The 19792-nt window shown below is 48.9% G+C and overlaps 1 protein-coding gene across 1 annotated transcript in view; it reads right to left on the reverse strand.

The window, feature by feature from the left end:
• The window catches only part of LOC101790071 (uncharacterized), a 101240-nt gene extending 82091 nt beyond the window's left edge, over nucleotides 1–19149 (reverse strand). The window contains exons 1-7 of the mRNA XM_072040648.1: nucleotides 18879–19149; nucleotides 18300–18365; nucleotides 17287–17511; nucleotides 5018–5157; nucleotides 1791–1971; nucleotides 1145–1304; nucleotides 481–574 (exon numbers count right to left, since the gene is read on the reverse strand). Coding sequence (XP_071896749.1) covers nucleotides 481–574; nucleotides 1145–1304; nucleotides 1791–1971; nucleotides 5018–5087 — 505 coding nt within the window. The 5' untranslated portion in view covers nucleotides 5088–5157; nucleotides 17287–17511; nucleotides 18300–18365; nucleotides 18879–19149. The remainder of the gene's footprint in view (nucleotides 1–480; nucleotides 575–1144; nucleotides 1305–1790; nucleotides 1972–5017; nucleotides 5158–17286; nucleotides 17512–18299; nucleotides 18366–18878) is intronic.
• Nucleotides 19150–19792: the final 643 nt, after the last annotated feature.

Here is a 19792-nt window from a genome sequence, read left to right on the forward strand (position 1 = left end):
AAGGGTTTGGCTTGTAATAAATGGCTGTATTTAACTTGGGGGCAGAAGGGGCTGATATTTTTCCTTTCCCGTGGAATCGTTCTGATGGACACTTGAAGTCAGCCTCTAAACCCGATTAAGAGAAACCTTCAAAAGTAAAACCATTTCATTTTTGAAAATGCCACATCAAAACATTTTGACTTTTACGGAACTATTTATTGAGCTGCTCCTGAATTCACAAGTAGTTTTGACAGATGCAAAACCACAGATTTCCGCTGCATAAATCAGCGATTGACAACAACAACAAATATCCAAGCACAGCACAGATGTTTTTTTCTCCTTCGTGCAGCAGTTGCTGGTGGCTGAGCCTAGGGATGGGCGCAGTGTTTAGAGGTGGGTGTTGTTGTGCAGCTGGAACCTTCCCTGGTGTGTAAACCATGTGGTGGTTCACACACAGTAGTTGGTGCCATGCTCCACGTAGCTTTTTGTGTCCATACGTACCTACAGCAAACACCGTCACCCCCCGATCCTGCAGGACATGGACTTTGTCTTCAACCGAGTCGCTGGATTTCCCATCCGTGATCAAAACGACTACCTACAAGTGTTGGAGTCAGAGCCAGAGAATGAACGAGCACAACACGAGGGGTTTGAAGAGGAAGCTGCAGGATGGCCCAAAACTCATGCCCAAAAGGCAGGGACACTGCCACGTGCCTGCTTTTTGAATAAGATGCTGGTTGGGCTGCCACTGTCCCCAAATGGATCAGGTGCATGCAGACTGTTAACAACAGCACCTAGGAGGAACTGATGCTACCAAGACTTGTCTCCTTGTCTAAATCACATCCTAAGCCTGCTCAGGTAGCTTGAGCAGTAAGAATTTGGGTACTTAGCTGGAGACATCTGGGACCAGAGCACTCCACAGGCCACGGAGAAACATGAGCATCTCCATAATTTGAGCCAGCCCTTTGAAAATCTGCGTGTGCCTGTCCCTCTCCATCACAGACCTGAAGCTGAATGGGCTCCTAAATGAGGTTCCCCAACTCCACGTCAAAAAGCAGATAGGATGACCGCAACCCAACTGGCCCATTTGTGCCAGCAGGTGGAGAAGTCAGAGGTCTGATCCCTGCTGAGGATTATACCAGGGAAGTTGTCACAGAAGGTTGCTTACCTTTGCTGCATCTTCTCGCAGAGTGGCTGGGCGAGACATGGCATGAGCTGCAAACGCCAGGGCAGCTCCCGTTTTTAGGTTGCTTCTTTTGAAGGAGAGCTCCTGAATTGCCACCAGTATTTCCTCGATGGTCACATAATCCGTCAGTTCAATACTCATCCTGGGGGTGAGAGATGGGGGAATATGAGGGGATAAAGGGCAAGAAAATGCTGTCATCACAGCAAGTTTGCATCTTTAATGGTAATGACCAACAACGGTGATGACACTTAGGTGGTCACACTAGGCTCACAGCTAGTCAAGGAATCCTCTTCACGGTGGTCAGGGGAACCCCAGAGCCTTATTACTTTAAAAATAGTATCTAAAATTGGACAGGAGGGAGGTTTTTTTGTGGCTGCATTAAATGCTACCTTCCCCACCCTGGAAGAGTTCCCCATGGCCAAGCCCCTCTAGACTCTGGTGACATTGCTGAGGTTGAACTCTTGCTGAACTCTTGCTTTGCTCTTCCAAGAGTTCAACCAAGCAGCAAGACCAAGGGAAGAGATGGAAGGATGGGAAGGGAGATGGTTGCTTATCAAAAACGGTCCCCATTTAGAGGTGTAGGGCTACTGAAACTCATGTATTGGTGGTAGAGGATGGATTGACCCACCTTGGTTTCTCTCCATAGAGTGCCACTGCCAGCCGGACGCCTCCTTTGCCCATCACCACGTTCTCAAAGGAGCGAGCCATGCTGCTGACAAAGTCCTTGAGCAGCCGCGTGCTCTCCGTCTCCGCACCCTGGGACTGCCCCACGAGGAACAAAACGTCGGCCACCTCTGCTGTCCTGCACACTGAAGGAGGAGAGCTCAGCTCACATCGTGGAACCAGCCAGGAGATAAACCCCTCTGAGCCACGTGAACCCTTGAGATACTACAGCTAAGGGAGAGAGACCATTTTTCAGCCCAATGAAGTAGGTAAGCATGGGTCTCTCAGAGCAACAGGCTGCTTGATTCTCTCTAATTTCTCCCTAAATCCCCATTTTGCTGTTTCCACCCTGTGAAGTTCCCCATTTGAAGCACAAACACCAGGACCCAGGTCCATCAAGGTGGTAGACCACACTGGCAGCATGGGGACCTCTAGGGTTTTCGTATGCCCAGAAGCTGACACCCACAACATGCACAACTGAAAATTGGCAATGTGGCAGCTCTGTCACCCTATTAACCACCCCGGGATTCTTCTCATTAAGGTCTCAGAGCCATCATGAAGCACACAACTCAGACATGGGGCCACGCACACTTTTCCAGTCCTAAAAGAACCAGGTCCTCCAGTCTTGCATGGACACCCCATGCACTCAGATCTGCAACACCCTCCTCTTCCCAAGCTGTCAGCAGCCCTGAGCATGGAAAAAATGTCACGTGCAGAGAATGAGCAATGGGAGAGGGCTTTCGGTGCAAGCCAGAGCTATCCATGGCAGCTGGCACCGAAGGGGCAGGTGTATGGGGAAATTTGTTTAATGAACATCAAGGCATATTTCCCTTTACGCTATTCAGCCTCTTTTAATTTAATCTCACTTTGTTTAGGAATCCGATAAATATATTTCAAGGGCAGAAATCTGATAGCTTTTAAGGTTGGTTAAAATAATGAAGTCTCTTAAGGGGAAGTTCAAAATTTGTATTTTCTTTGGCTTTTCTCTCCACTGCAGGTAGATACTGATTTATTATTGTAAAGCTGCCAAAAAGTTGACTGCTGGAGGTAGACTTGTATTCAGGCTTGTTCACCAGGACTGGGCTCAACTTCTTCACATTTTTTCTCATTTTGTGTCACTGTTTCTCTGTACTTCCAGTGCAGGTTTGGAGACCCAACACACACCCAACCAGGCTGGAGCATTTGCTCCAGTTTGCTGCAGAGATTTCAGGGTTTGCTGCAGAGATGGCTGGGTTTCTCATGGTTCTGCTGCGATGGAAAGGTTGCTTTAGCTCAGCCTCTTCAATTTACCTGCCTTTTACCCCAATCCTATGAGCAGGTTCCCCCAAGGGCTTGGAAAGATGCAGGTTTTGTGATCTTCATTGCTACCTATCCCTGATTGATCCCCTTTGGCCAAGCAGCAGGAAAGAGGATAACTTACTGTCAGCAAACAGATGGCTCCCCAAAGGTCTTTGCTGCCCAAGGTTTTTGGTTTCTTCATTTTCCTTTTGTGCCTCCTGATCCTGAGCTCTTTACAACTTAACAATTCTTTACTGCAGGAAAAGTAATGACTGGCTCTTTCTGGTTTAACTCACCCAGCTGTGAACACAAAGCACTTTCCCCTGACAAAAATGGGAGATAATTATTTCAATTTCCCTTTCTAGAGCGCTCTTTTGAGATCTCCCTTTCCTTCTCAACCCTCCATAAGTGCTTTTCAGCTGGGATGTCAGGGCTGGATTGGAGGCAGCTCCGCTGGTAGCAGCAGGTCACCATAAGCTCTGTTCCCAGCTGCTCCTGCTCTTGGATCTACCCCTTTGCCTTAGCTTGGACCTTGATGTCCCTGCTACCCCAGAAGGATTTTAAGGGAAGGCAATGCCAGTCCTTGTATTATCACCAGAAAATCCTAACAAGTGCTGGATGAGATGGAGAACGCTTTCCAACAGCTCTCCCCAAATCACCCACCTCTTGGAGCTGCTCAAGGCAGTGCACACAGCTTTTCCTGGAAAACTTGCATTTTTGGACCTGATCTGGAAAACCTGCTGAAAATACTGTCGGTATCAGAGGTCCCTTTGTTACCCCTCCACATCCCATAGCCCCAGGAGCCTCCTCCATCCGTGCCTGGTCCATGGGAGCCTCGCTCACCCTGCACAACGCTCCTGCCCTTGTTTGCACCCAGGGATGGCAAGGAAAAAGACAACAGTGAGCTGCAGGAGCTCTATGGGATCAAAATGGGAAGGCTGGTGCCCTTTTCTCTATAAAGGGGCAACCAGAGCCCATGCTGTGAGATGCTGAGCCAGGTGCTCAGCACCTTTTCCAGAGGGGCCCAGCTGGGCAATGAAACCCACATGCATCCGCTGCTTGGATCAGGTACCTGAAGCTGTCATTGGGAACATGTGATGTTAAGCATATTTGGATGGGTACCTTCTGGAGAAAATACCAACACAGACAGCTATATTAATCACAGGGGGATATGATTTTATTTGAAATTTTCCATGCACCTCCAAAATTACCACGTTTCATCAATCACAGGTTTGCCAGAGACATCTGTAAACGTTGATTTATTGCACTGTTCCCAGCTTCAAATTAAATAGCATTATAGTTGACTATATTGGCTTAATTGATGGACAGGAACTTAATCAAGTTAATTCTGGAGCTGGTGCCAAAGCCTCCATTAACTCCTTGTTGAATTTGCTGAATTTACGCCAGGTGAATTCACAGCCCCAAAGCCTGGGGGGGTTATTGCTGCAGAGGGATTCGAAGAGGAAGGATTTGGACCCTTGGGCTCGCAGCCAGCCCCACAGCATTCCTGGGAGCTTGCAAGGAGCCTCCCCCTCCTGCAGGACCCCAAAGCTCCGCAGACATGGGATGGATCATGCTTTAACTGGACAAGGCTTTTCTCCAGGGTCTTTTTGGTTCCAGCCCCTCATTCCCAAAAACTCTGTGGGCTTGCACAGGCAATGGGGAACCAGGGAAGAGGTGAGCCCTCACACTGCCTTGCCTCTCTAAATAGCAGCAGGAGGATTCAAAAATAACAAAAAAAAAAAGGACCTAATGCAAAAGTCAAAGGTATCAGCACTACAGCTCACCTTGATGTGACATCAGAGAAATAACTGCTTAGAAAATGCATTTTTTTTTTCTCTTTTCTTTCCCTCCCCAGTGTGTCTCAGCATCCTCCCCAGCTGCTGCATTCATGGTAGCCCACTTGCCACATACCTTCATGAATGGCCATGGCTCTGTAATGCGACACAGCCGCTGCTAGGGCAAGGAGTTGGGCACACAGCATTTTCTTTTCCCTTGATAAGAACCCGCTCCTCGGTTCCTGGAGTCAGCACACAGCCTGGACAGTCATTCATCTGCAGGAGAAAAGATGTTTTAAGGTATGCCATCCGAATGGGATGCTCTACCTGCCTGCCGTGGCAAGGGAAGCTTTCCTCTAGCTCCCAAAGCTCATCTTGGCTTGGGGAATCAGCATTAAATTCCATAAACCCTCTCATTCCTCCATCTCTTTGCTGAGTCTGGCTGCAGGGAGAGCTCAGTTTCATTTTCCAGCACCTTTCCCTAAAAGTACCCTTCTTCAGGCAATAATGACCATATTCAATTAAGCCTAAATGTGAATATTACTGCTGCAATGGAAGAAGGAAACATCTGCTGCCTCCATCGTGCGGGATCAGCCCACGAGCATCGCTAGGAGATTGCTGCAGACAGCAGCCACCCGCACTCAAGTCTTTATTAGTCTGCTTTGTGACCAACCTTCAGGTCCCTAAATCTAGGATTAACTGCCTTGCACGTGGCCTTCTTGGAAATCCAGCCCATCATCATGGATCCAAAGGGGGCTGAAAGCTCTGGTTACTGCTCACGGATGGTTTAGTGGCTCCCCAGATGACTGCTGATGGCTCATTAGGCTACAGAAGTCTCCCCCAGCAAGGCAGGGACTTCTCTCCATGAAGCAGAAGTGATGTTGCCAGAAGGGGTTTTATTCTCTTGAAACGGACAATAAAAAGTCCTTCTCCTGGTCTGAGCCTCACCTGCTTGGCTGGGACTGAGCAGATTTCACAGGGAGACATGGACCGCTTCCAGGGTGGAAATTCAGAGCTCAATGACTTCATCCAGCCTAGCTCTTTTCCAGGGTCACATTTTTCCTTTCCTTCCTGTATCGCAGCACAAGTGCAGAGCTAAGACCTAAGAGAACTGCGTTTTACCCCCAGCTCTTCCGCAAAAGTCATGTTGACAGCTTTGGTGAGGTCACCCCATCACCCCTTAGCTCCAGCATCCTTCTTGCAATGCCAAAAGATCCCCTTTTCCCTTCCCATTTAATCCTCTGCTCCATAGGGTGTCCAAGAACATCAGCAAACCCAGCTTAGAGTGTGAAGGCACTCCAAATGCATTTCTGAGCTCTGTGTTAATACTATTACAAACGTACATCCCTCCAGAAATGTTCCTGCAGAGACCTTTATTTTCACGTTCTTCCAAAAGTTCTTCTTTCATTTCCTCCCTCCTCCCTTCTTCTTTTCCTTCTGTCCTTCAAATCCCTACAGCTCTACCCATAAAATAATCCAGGTGAAGAATATCAGTTTGTAAACTCAACAATCTATTCTGGGAATATCTGTGCCTAAAATAACGTCAGAAATGCCACGCAGTATGCACTGAGATAGCTAATGTAGGTCCTTCAAGAGCAGATGTCCATCACAATGGCTGAGACCGAAGCCTGCCCTAATGGTCTTACTGGTCTGTATGGGGAAGGCTCCCCAGTTAGAGTCATGGGATGGTTTGGGTTGAAAGGGACCTCAAAGCCCACCCAGTTCCAGCCCCCTGCCATGGGCAGGGATGCCATCCACTAGGTTAGGTTGCCCAGGGTCTCATCCAACCTGGTTTTGAACACCTCCAGGGATGGGGCATCCACAGATTCTCTGAGCAGCCTGTGCCAGGGCCTCACCACCCTCTGAGTGAAGAATTTTCTCCTAACCTCTAATCTAAATCTTCCCTCTTTTAGTTTAAAGCCATTGTTTTTCATAAATATTTCATATTCATGTACAGGAAACATCCCTGCTGCTCGAGTCCTTGGGATAGACTGAGCCCAAAACATGAAAAAAAAATCAGAAAAGCTTAAATGCTGACCAATCTCCCCAGTACTTTGTAATTCCAAGAAAATATTGGTCTATTCTTAAAGGAGAATAAGGAAACTCCTCTAAGATGCCTGTGTTATGACAATACACCTGACAACATTATCCTACAGCAGGTTCACCCAGAGGATCTGCACCGCTGGCCACGGCACGGAGCTGGAACTGGGTGCCCTGAGAGCGATAGGGAGCCAGCAAGGGGCAAAGACCAGAACTAAAAGCACATTTGAATCTTCAGCATTTGCTGTCCAAGTTCACAGGTATGCAGGAAATAATTAAAAAAAAAAAAAAAGCAAAAAAAATAATTGAGTTTCTGCAGCCACTTTGGGTGGCTAAGGCAAAGCACATTTTTGCAGACAAACATCTGATATGTGATTCTTCGCTGTTTTCCCTGATACTGTTTAATGTTTCAGCACTGAACAAATACAGTAAGAAATGCATATTAACATAGCCTTACCCAGCCATGGGAAAACAATCATATAAGGGATAAATCCTAGGAGGCTTTGTAGAAACAAAGAAGAAACACAGCGAGCCCCGGGCCTTCAGAGAGCAAATGCTGATGTCTGCAGATGCGAACACCCTGTAGGTGCAGAAAGGCTTTGGTTCAGAATAGCTGTGCCTTCAAATCACATTGCAGAGGTGAGGAAAAGGATGCAAAAGGCTTCACAACCCAGATCCCACAGATTTCACATGCAGACATGAATTCATACATGCGTTTGTGCATACATGTTGAACTTCCACATGGCAAATCTTTGACTGCGTTGAGCTTTTTAAATTTTTATTGCACGGGCTTTTGACATTTCAGCTAAAGCTGTGCTCTGCCTTCCAGCAGTGAGCTGCAGCTGTGAAAACCCACCCAACCCTGCTGCTGTGCCGCCAGCGTGGGCCCTTGATGGATGACTGCAGCACCTCCAGGTTACAGATGATCCCCAACTCAAGGGCGTTATTCTCTGATGTTGAAAGGAAAATTAGTAGTTTTCTATCTTGCTTTTCCCCTTCCTGTGTTTTTTTTTCCTTTTTTATTTTTTTTTTCCAAAATCCTGCTGTGATCCTAAATAAAATACAGGTTGTAGGCAAGACAGGGCCATTTATATGAACGTAAAGGGATGCTCTGCAGCTTCCATTGCATCTCCCTCCACCCACAGCCCACCAGCAGGCCAAGATCACACCTGGCTTTCCTCTGATCATGCACTCCATCATTTGGGATGGGATATTTGGGGTTGGCCAAGGCCACCCCATCTTTTAGGATGGGATATTTGGGGTTGGCCAAGGCCACCCCATCTTTTGATATGGGATATTTGGGGTTGGCCAAGGCCACTCCATCTTTTGGGATGGTATATTTGGGGTTGGCCAAGGCCACTCCATCTTTTGGGATGGGATATTTGGGGTTGGCCAAGGCCAGTCCATCTTTTGGGATAGGATATTTGGGGTTGGCCAAGGCCAATGGAGGACTGCCATTTGCAACCCAGGTCTGCCTGGGATGGAGTCCCTTTCCCCACAGCATCCTCTGTAGCGTGGTGCTCTGTGCTCGTAGCTGGGACAGCATCAGTATCACACCAATGGTGTGAAAACCTCCATTCTCCCCAAAAAAACCCTACACATATCGAGGCCCTGTTTCCCAAGATGTGGCCAAACATAACTCATTTATGGGAAGTATAATCTCTTTCCTTCCATGCATTCTTTGCTTGTATTTTTCCCCCATCTCTTTTATTTTCCCATTCATTAAATTATCCTTATCTCATCCCATGAGCTTTTTTTTCCCCCCATCATATTTCCCCTTCGAGGAAGGGGAATTAAAAGGGGTTGTGGTGGAGCTCAGCTGCCCTTCAGGGTGAAACCAGCGCACCAGGGCAGCTCAGGTCACTCAGAGCCACCAGTTCACTTCGGTGCCACTTCACCGCTCATTTTATACATTAAATATTAGCAAACTTCAATCTGGCAGGTCTCAGCTCATCTTTGCAGACACTGGCTGCCATCTGCCTTGTCAAAGACCTCCTAAACCACTATAGAGCACTTTAGAGAAACCGGGTAGGGGCAGGCAAATGACCCCATAAACCTCAGGGTTTTGCGAGGAATCCCAGCAATTTCCTTGATCTTTTACTGCCTCTGGTAAATAATTTATAGGGGCAACTTCTCCAGGTTTTACAGTTCCTTGAACAAATTGCCTCCAAACTCCGTAAAGTCGATGGAGCAGGTTCTCCCTTTCCCACACCTGGACCAGATGACAGAGCTGTGGGAAGCCTGGCAAGATGCAAGAGGGGAAAAAAAAGGAGGTCTTGCAAACTTGCAGCAGTGCCAACGGCTGGGCTGTTCCTCTCCGTTTATTCTTCCTGTGTATATGCTTGTAATAAAATCTTTTTCCATTTTTTAAGAGCGCATTTGGGGATAAATAAATAACCCCACTCAGCAAGGTCTGTCTAAAAGGGATGGGACCCAGCGGGTTTGCAGTCTCATCTGGCTGGTGCCTGCCTGTACCTCCAGCTGGTCCCCATGCTTCTGCCATCCACAGATCCCCGGTGCCAGAGGCTAACTCCATCCCCAAACAGCTATCCCTGTCCCATACAGACGACAAACCTACATGACAGCTCTGCATCTGGGCACGCACAGCCTTCCCAGATAATCCACACAAACTCACGTCCCTACACCCACTGCTGCATCAAGCATCACGCAACCAAACAGATCCCACAATGCAGCAAAATCTTGACAATTTCAGCCCATTCGGATAGAGGATAAGAAATATTTTAATACTGAAAACAGCCAGCTGGGCAAAGGAAGGATATCCTCTTTGCAGCTCCCTCTGAAGGCTGAGCACAACTCTATATTAGCCAGCAGAGAATCCACAGGGGCATCTACTTATGAGTGCTCTTGGAGCATCATCAGGGACATCACAAAATCCTAAGGAGAAAGATCCCAGAAGCCTCTCGAGAGATCACATAACAAATATTGAGAGTGGCCTGAATGGAGAATTAATAGGAATTTTGGGATGTGGAAGCAGGAAAAAGGCATGAAGAAGGTCCAGGTTTTGATGGGATCAGAGTTAACAGGTTACTGAGATCCTCACACATCTATGTATAATTTTGCAGGAGATTTGGATGGGGAAGACAAAGGGACAGACAGCACCCAGCCAAAAGCAAAGGCCAGACTCAAACCACTGAATTTTGGGGTCAAGATTAAAAAAATAAAATAAATGCAAGGGCTCGAGGCTTAACACAACAGCAAGGAGACAGAGGAGGGAGCAAATCCTAATGGCTCACAGAAGAGGAGAGAACTACTGCCAGCCCCTAAAAGGCAAGAAAAACACATCCAAAATAACCAACGCAAGAAAAAAATCAGGAGGCAGGGTGAAGATGCAATAGCTGGTGTCAATTAGAGGGTCCGTCAGCTTTGGAAGCAAACGTGTTCATAATTTTCTGCAGAGGAAATGCCAGCTGTTGCCTTCAGCTTTGAAATGTCCACATGGAAAAAGCCCGGTCAGGGGCATTTCCGCAGCCCCTCTCCGCTGATCAGGCACCATTTGCTGCAGGGAGTCAGAGACATTGGCCAGGAAAAAGGTAGCTCTGGAGGGGAGGAGAGATCGGGTTAAATATGGGTTGTTTCTTGCACAGGAGAAATAAGCCTCAAGGGGTCAAAAGTTTGTAGCCTTTTTTTTTTTAATGCAATTAATAGATTTTTATGGTAATTGATTTTTCTCTAAATCCCTTGAATAGGAAATTCAAGCTGTTCCATTAGGAAATATGAACACACCGACTTGGTGTCTGGAGGCAGCCTCCTGAAACTTTTGGGTCTCCCTGGGGACTGATCCGAGGGGAGGAGATGCTCCCACTGCGAGAAGTGGTGTGAAACAGCACCAAAACCCAAAGCTGGGGCTGGGATCAGCCCAGTCTTTCTGAAGACCCCTTGGACACCTTCTCCAGGCTTAACTGGGGCTGTGCTTATGCAGTCCAAACAATTCAGGAGAGCTAACTCCAGCTGAAGATGCTCAGAGCATCCCTCTGGCATGAGCTGGGAACGGACCAGTGCACCCATTTTAGACCATTCCTCCTGTGTGGGTGTTCACACCCCTTTGGGAGCATTTTACCATGAAGTTTTGGCCATAACACAAGGAAGGAAAACTGGGATTTCCTAAATTCTTGAAAGCACCAATGATAGGTATCAAAGCAACAAGACAGCACATCCCGACAGGGCCATCCGTAGTGCATCCAAGTCAGACCATGGTGCTAAACACTCCAACCAACAGTCCTGTACCCAGTAGAAATTCCTAGGTGGTGCATGAAAGTCTTATTTTTTTCATTCTTGTCCACCTGTGATGCTTTGGGAGCTAAATCACCACTAGAAAACCAGTTGATTCAGCTCAGCAGCCACAAGCAGCCCCACAACAAACAGAGGGAAAGCAAGCTCATAGGAACGAGACTTCCCCAGCTAATTCCCATCTCACATTTCTCCTCCATCCCATGCATCTCACCTACGAAGATCTCCTACCAAGTGTGGGTTAAAGCCAGGAGACCCCTTGTTGCCCCATGACAGAGCTAACCCCATGGGCACAGCAATGTAGCTGGATGCTGAGTGGGCAAACCAAAGCAGATGGGGTCTCCAGACCCTCCTACAGGCCCAGAGCTTCCATGTGGCTTCTCAGACAACACTTTGTGTAACTTCAGCTCCATATCTAGGACGTGTTTGTACTCACACCTTCACCAGCCCTCGTGGTGATGGAGTTTGGGCCCCAGAGGAGGACATGGGCATCCTCGGTGCATCCAAGGAAAGCATTTTTCTCATCCCCCATGGCTTCCCTTCTTGCACCCCATATTTCTGTACCATTTGGGCAGCCCTGTCCTGCCCATGCCCTGGGGAAGGACACCAGATTGCCCAAGGCTAGTAATTTGGACAGAGGAAGGGAAGGGAGCTGGGCTCCCCTAAGAGCTCCATGAGGGGCTGAGGTTTTGCCCATATCACAACCCTGCCCTGACACCCCAGGTGGTCGCATTCAACCATGCAAGGCATTACAGCAAAGCTTTAATTCTGGTCCAGCACCATCCTGGGGCAGGGGATGCCCCAAATGAACATCCCAGAGGAAGCCAGAAGAGCCACGAAGCAGCTAGAGGAGCACAGGTTGGGACATCCCACACGGCAGAAGCCATCAGCGGCAGCACGGTGACATGATGTGTCGGCTGAGAGACCTCCCTGGAGGTCCAGCAACCACCACGTCCTCAGAGCTGCAGCTCTCCAGGATGCATCAATTTGTCCTCCCCTCCCAGAGGACCTGCTCTGCCTGCTCCAGGTGATTCTGCCGCGAAATGGGAACATTTTAGAGCATCAAAAAGAGCGTTTTCACCCCCACGCTGCAGCACAGAGCCTGTCCAAACAGCAGCGTCAGCAACCACGAGAAACTGCTGCTCGTTGCAGAACGGGTAAACAGCTCCCCTCCCTCAGCAAGAGCTTTGAGAAAGTGTTTTGTTGGTGTTATTTTTTTTTTAATAACTACCATTGATTTCCAGATTTAAAGGGGCTGCGCTGCCTAGCGGTGTTTAACATACAGAGGGAGAGGAGGGAGGGGATCCTATGAGGCTGTTCAATAAAAAGATGAAGCGAGAGCTGGAGGAAGCTTATTTTCTGCCTCAGCACCCAACTGAACGTGCCTGGTTTGTTCCAGGCAGTGACCCACGAGGGCTGCCAACCACCCAGCCCCACCAGCTTGAGGTTCAGCCCCCAGAGCTGATGTTTTCCCCAAGAAATGTCACCGCGGTGGGGACAGCCAGGTATAAAAGCAGACATTAACATCTCGGTGAGTCGGAGCATGGCCAAGGCTGATTTCAGCTCTCCCCTGGGTGGCAGATGGGGTGTGAGGAGGTTTTTTGCCCCATCCTCTCCCTATCCACCAGGTTGTAGTGTGGCTCTGTTATGGTTTAACCCAGCTGGCAGCTCCTCACCACACAGCCATGCGCTCACCCTCTCCTCTCCCTCTCTGGGATGGGGGGAGAGAATTAGAAATGAAAACCTGTAGACTGAGATAAAGATAGTTTACTAGGACAGGAAAGAAAGGAAGGAAAATAATAACAATAATAATGTGTATAGACAAGTGATGCACAATGCAATTGCTCACCACCCTCTTCCTTGAGGAGAGGCCTCAGTGACCATTTGGGCCATTCCCCACTGGGGACAGGGCAGCAAGGTTGATGGAAAGGTGACAAGTAGCTGGAGGTCACTGGCTGGTCACATCTTTTCCCCAGTACAGGACAACTTGGAGAGTTGCATCCCCCTGGAGCTGGTTTTGCCATTTTCCCCCATCTGCAGGAACTACTCAAGCAGGACCTCGGACCACCAGACGGAGCATTTTAGCTTAGAAGCACCAAGGAAAAAAGCAGAAAGATGCCTTATAAGCTGGGAAATTCAAGCTAGGCCCTCCCTCTGCTTTCCTCCACATAAGGTTTTCACATTAACGACAGTAAAAATATCTTAGCTACACCTAGAAAACCTTCCAAGCAGAAAGCTGCTGTCAGACGGTGGCTGTGAAGATTGCCTCCAGCCAAGCTCCTTCCTCCTCTCCAAGAAACCCTGTCTGGAAGGCAGTGATGATTTTGCCTGTGTAAACATCATGAGCAGTGAAGGAGGATTTTCTGCCTGCCCCCAGCCACTCCTTGCCCTCAAACCAGGCAAAGAGAGAAGTAAAAATTTGGGGTGGGTAACCCTACAGGAGAGGTTTGCTTGGAGATCACATGAAGCAAATCAGTGGCCTCCCAATGGGGCTGCTGATCCTCCTCCAGCCTCCGCCAGCAGCACCTAGGTGGGCACCAGCAGAGAAGCACCCCAGTGTGAATCCTACTTAAAAATAAAAATAAAATAGAAAAAGAAAAATGAAAAAAGCCAACTGGAAAAGCTAAGACACATAGCAATGGTCAAACAGTCATTGCGTGTGTCACCAGAAACAGGGAACCAAAACGACTTCACCTTCTTCCTGCCACCTCCATCTGTTCTAGCCCTCAGCTCGGGCACACGGATGCTACAGACAAGATCAGCAGGTAGGGAGGGTTAAAAAATAAAAGGGAGAGGGTAGGAAGTCAATTGTTCAACTGACTGACTGCTTGGCCGGCAGCCAGGCCTGCATTGCTCAGGTTGCTCAGCCTGGCTGCTTTCCAGGAGGCCATCGGCACTGGGAAGTGCCCCTTCGCATGACTGAGTGCTGAGGACACACACACACACAAAAAAAAAAGATCCTAGCCCAGGTCCCGCATTCTCTGTAAGGGGAAGTCTCTTGGTTTGTGGTAGGATAAATTCTCCAGGTTGATTCTTGTTGTCACGGGGCCAATGCTGTTTCATTGCCCCCAACAGATTTCCGTTGCTCTTGGCAAAATTAAGATCTCAGATGAGTGTAATGGAACAGTGTAAGGGGGATTTGTGCATGGGACATGCAGGTCCCTGTCCCCCACCCTGCATTACACACGCCCATCTCCTCCTCAGGACCCCTAGCCTTGCCAATCTCCTCTTCCAAGCCCTCTCACCCCATGCAGCCCCATATAGACCCCCAAGACCTACAGCCTAACCCCACACCACCCTATTCAGGAGCCAACCTCAGTGGGTGCCATGAAACCAGGTCTCCCCACACACAATAAAAGATGATCCCCCACAACAAGGATAGGCCCCGAATCCTTCCTGGGTCTCTTGGCATGACTGTGGTGCAGATACCAGCCACCATCTTGCACTGACAGGCCCTTCTGAAAAGGACGGAGCCTCCACAAGTCTCAGCTTCAGTTTCTATTAAGTGATGTGAAGATGTCATCCCCATGACATCTCTATGCTGCTGAGATGGTGAGACTGCAAGGCCATGTTGATTTGAACTACTTTTGCCTTCTAGGTCTCACGCACAACACTGTCAGAATTACCAAGGCACTGAAGCAAGGGCGTTGTGGCAGTCAAGTATCTCCCTGAACAAGCAGTCCTGGCATAATTCATCATTTTCTTCCTTTTTTTTTTTTTAAAAAATCTCTAAATTTTGCCCTCTGGTGCAATCATATTTTACACCCACCATAACCTGGTGTTAATGGCTCAGGGAGAACCGGCTCCCTGTGTCCATCTAGTCAGGTTTGGTATTTATGGACTGACTGCAAACCAAATCAGTCAGTGAGGTGATGGTGACTGAGGGTTATGCCAGCGGGTGAATCGTGTAAACCTTCCCAAAAGCACTTTTCCTTGGCACAAGGACATGGGCTGGGCCTTGCCACCAGGGTGTCCTGGTGACTTGGGCCTACCTTCTCTACTTGCTCCTGTGGAGCGCTACACAAAGCTCCCACCAAAGCTCCTGCAGATGCAGCTAAACCCATTTTGGATGTTTCTCATTGCTCCCCCCAACTCTCACAGGAGTTACTTCTGGGTCTGTGCTCCCTCAAGACCCCAGGAAAGCATCACTCAGCCCAGCAAACCGTCACACACTGCAGTTATGCAAGGGGACACGGTGCCCACACCACAGCCTGTGGCGGGGTCCCCATGGCCTGACAAGGAGCTGGAAATGTCCTCCTGCACTTAGCCTCTTTCCTTTGTCCCTTATCTAGAATAAGCAGGGTCAGAGGAACAAACCCAGACCTGAGAACAGCTGAAACATGAGAAACCATGCTTGGGAAAATAGCTAGAAAAAGCAGACAAGCTTTTATGTGCATAACACCTCTTCCAGCCAAGAGCCCCAGCACACCAATATTTAAGACCAGGGAGAGCTGATGGAGATGCTCCAGCAAGAAACCCCTGCATGGTCACTGTTCAAACAACCTCTAAAGAGGAAATATCACCCCAACCATCCCCAGTCCTGCACCGTATAAACATTTTACACTCATAATGCCTGTAGGATTGAGCCAGGGCCAGCAGGTGAGGATGCGTTCCCATATTCACACGCCAGCTCTTCAAACAACCCCATGCACCTCCCAGCCCAGTGCATCTCCCCATGCACAGCCTGACCTGATGCTGCTTGGGGTAGTGGAGAAGAGGAGCAAGAGGTCTACAGAGGGGACACTTTTAGGATTGGGGAGCCCAGACAGCATCACCCATCCCCTCTCTGAGCAGGACTGCTCCTTCCAAGGATGGCACACACAGAGCAGTTTCTGCAGGCTCCATCCTACAACCCAACCTCCTTGTTAGAGCCATACAGACTTCTCAGACACCCCATGAATCATCTGCCTGGTGGCTAATTTTCTCCTCTCCCTGGGAAAAAAAAATTAAAAAAAATCACTTCCTTGTAATTCCTGATTGCAAGCAGAGATTACATTATTTTGGGCCTGCAGTGGATAGCAGCCAAATGAAATTGTTTAATCACTGCCATTCCACACGAGGCATCATTTCAGCAGCTACAGGGGGAAGCGGTGGACTGGTGCTGAAGGATCTGGGTCACTGGTGCTAGAAAGCCTGGATTGGGACCTGTTGCAGGGTCAGGAAAGGAGCAGACCCACAGCACAGAGCTGCATACACACAGCTTGCATCCAAGCGGTCGCTGCATTCATTGCAAGTTTTTGGACCCTACAACCACTAAATCTCCACAGACCCACTCTGGTCCAGCTGTAGGAAAGCAGAACCCAGCCCAGAAGCATGCAATGTCTCCCTTGAAAGGATCTGGCTTCCCCAGCCAGGAACGGCCTCAGACCAACCCTTTCTGCTGTTTCTCCCATAACCCGCTGAAATATTCATTTTGTCTGGAGTTATAACTAGTCCCAGAGGGGTCTGCTCTGTTGTTGCTGCAGCTTTGATCCAGGACTCGCTTTCAGCACTCGCTGTTTTACCAGCATCCACCTCACACAATCCAATCGAACAAGATTAAAAGAAAAAAATATAGCTCCTTATTCCGCAGGTGGGAAGTTTACAGGGGCTGTATTCTGCCCACTGCAATGCTTGGACCCCCTGAGCATATCAAAGGAGGTAAAAAGAACCCAATTCCTCCCAGAAAGCCTCAAAAGAAAAACAAAAAAACAAACAAGCAAACAAAAAAGCAAGACAAGCCACCATGTGCTGCACATGACAGCACTTCTTCCCCACCTCTCCCTGTGTCTGAGACTGGCTGATGCCACCGAGCCTCTTCCCATCACGGGGAGCCTGAAATCACCCCAGAATTCACTCCACGGACAGGTTTTGGCCATCTCAGGCACCCCAATCCTTTGGGTTGCTCATGCAATGCTGGGAAGTTTGTGGGAAAAACGTGCAGCCCCCTCGTCCTCCCCATCGACCCCGTCCTGTTGTCACGATGCGTCTCATTCAGCTGCAACCCGAGCACAGAAAGAGTGGGAAAAACACAACCGAGTGCCTGCTGAGCCTACAAAAACCCAACACCTGGGCGGACAGACAGGACAGAGAGACAGCAGGACAGACAGACAGCTGCAGGCGGCTGGCACCGCTTACCTGGGCAAAGCCGCTGCGCGTTGGCTGCTCCCCATGGGCAAGAGGCCCCCAAAAGTGGGCGACCGTGTCGGCTGGGCTGCTGTGAAACTCCTCGCACGCTTGGAAGAAGTTATGAGGCAGGAGGAGGGGCTGCTGCGGGCATCCCCCCCTCCAGCTCCAGCTCCTTCTCCACCGGGCCAGCAGCTGGGACGGACGAGCACCGGGCAGGGGATGCCGCCCCGCACGCTTTCGGGGCAGGAATGCGTGAGAGAAGGAAGGGGGAGAAAGGGAGGGGAAAAAAAAAATCTTTACCTCGTGGGCACAGAATAATAATAAAATAAGTGGGATGTTTGAAAAGGAAGGGGCCGGCTTGGGGAAAGGGGGGGAGAGTCTCTGTTTGTAGGCGGCCAAAGGGTTTTCCAGCCCTGGAGGGGATGGAAATGCAAAGGGCAGGGTGAAAAAGCTAATTTGTGGTTCAAGTGCAGGGGTCTGGCATTGCTGGGGGGGTGCTGGGATAGCACAGAGGGGTGTGGGAAAAGACAGCTCAAACAAAATTGTGATTGCACTTGGTCTCATCACACAACACCACTGTTTTCTAAAAGACAGCTTTAGATGTGTTCTTCTGGAGGATGTTGGCATTGCTACTAACAGGCAAAACTGAGGGAAACTGAGGCACGGGGTGGGAAAGGGAATGGGGTTTTTCAGTGTTCAGCACCTGGATTTGAATATCTAAGAAAATACCCCAAAAGGGACTTCAACCGTGTCCTGCACCCATCAAAGCCGAAGGGGCTGCACCCCAGAGCAATCCAGCAGGAGGGTGAATTCCCCCCCCAGCCATCCCCAGAGCTCACAGCACACAAATATAGGAAATTTTGGCTGAGAAGACACTCAGAGGAAGAAGCAGGGCTCTCACACCCCACACCACATTTAGCTGCTCGAAGCAGGTGATCCCCATGTCTCCTCCCTACACCGATGGCTATTTCCCAGTGCCTGGCATCCCCAAAACTCCTGACCCCGTGGAGAACAGGTCTCACCGTGGTAGGTGCTATCCATTCCTGCAGCTTGAAACCTCCCAGCCAAGAGATAACCAGGCCAAAGAGCTCAAAGAGAGAGGAAGAATAAAAGAAATCCTGCTTTCAGGTGTTTAGGTACAGTAAGGATAAAGAAGTAAGGACAGCTACGGTGCAGCTCTCCCCATCCTGCACAAGCTTGAGCCTGCAGGGTGATATTTTGGCTGACACTTCCCTGCTCCAGCAAAACATCCCAGGAATTAACTGCTTCGTGTGCATATTTACACAGATTTCTTTCCTCCCCCCATTCCTGCCACAAAGCATCACCCCAAATTCTCCAGGATTACGCCACACTAGGACTGCCTGAAGACTGCAGACTTCAGAGGAGAACCCCACAAGGTTTGGGCTTAACAACTGAATCTAATTGAAGCATATAAAGCTCCTAAATCCCTGAATGCCTCGTTATCGGGCTGAATAGGCTTAATTGCAATTGTAGCTACATTCAGCAATTAAATCTATTCACATCCCCGGAGTGGGGCAATCAGGAGATGCTTGTGCCACGCAGCTCAAAGGCAGTTTGGGCACCAGCAGGACTCTGATTACCATTTGGAGGTGCCCAGGATGATGGCAGACCACCAAGCTGCGGGACCACCAGGTCCATCAGACCTTCTCCTAGGCGTATTTGGCTTCTTGCTACTCAATAAAAGCACAAGGATCGACCAAAAGGGATCTCAGTGACAGAGCACTCGATGTCTTATCGCAGCATCCACAGCAGCTTCCTTCCAACACGCAAAGCACTGAGCTCTCCCCTGGCTGCAGGACTTTCCTCCTCAAACCCAGCTAATTTATCCTTTCAAATTCCAGAAAATATGAAATTTCTGAAAAAAAGAGATTTAATGACACCTGAAAAGAGACTGAATGAAATGCTTTGGATATCCAAGTCTGTAGGTAACACAGGAGAAAAGCCACAACATGCCTTACCCCAGCTTCAAGTCACATTTTGGGAACTGAGCCTATGAAATGCTTTTGTGTTCAAGCATGGCAAGGCTAAGGAAGGAGCTCCCAAACTCACATCACCTGATTTATCTACATGCTACATATAGGTGCTATCTGGGTTAATAATCCCAAGACAGCCCAGTTTTCCCATTCGAAAGCCTGATTTGCTGAGCACAAGCTCAGGAATTTCTGTAGGCCTTTACACTACGTCCATGTCCTTTGTTGTAACGCACAGAGAGGTCCAACCCGAGCAATGAGAAGAAATCAAAGGTGTCCAGCACCTCCAGCTCCGCACCAGGCTGCTGAGAAGAGGCCCATTTGGCCATTAACCCATTTACATCGCTGGCAGCCTTCACCCAAGGAAACAAAGGGCAAGGGTGTAGGGTGAAATTGGTTATCTGATATATTTAAAAAAAAAAAAAGTGGGGGAGAAAAATACACCAAGCCCATGCCAAACACAAATTGTAAAAAAAAAAAAATTAAAATAAAATAAACTGCACTGAAGCATATTTGGCAGGTTC

The sequence above is a fragment of the Anas platyrhynchos genome, chromosome 1 (genome assembly GCF_047663525.1).
Source record: "Anas platyrhynchos isolate ZD024472 breed Pekin duck chromosome 1, IASCAAS_PekinDuck_T2T, whole genome shotgun sequence".
In the NCBI taxonomy this organism is placed as follows: domain Eukaryota; kingdom Metazoa; phylum Chordata; class Aves; order Anseriformes; family Anatidae; genus Anas; species Anas platyrhynchos.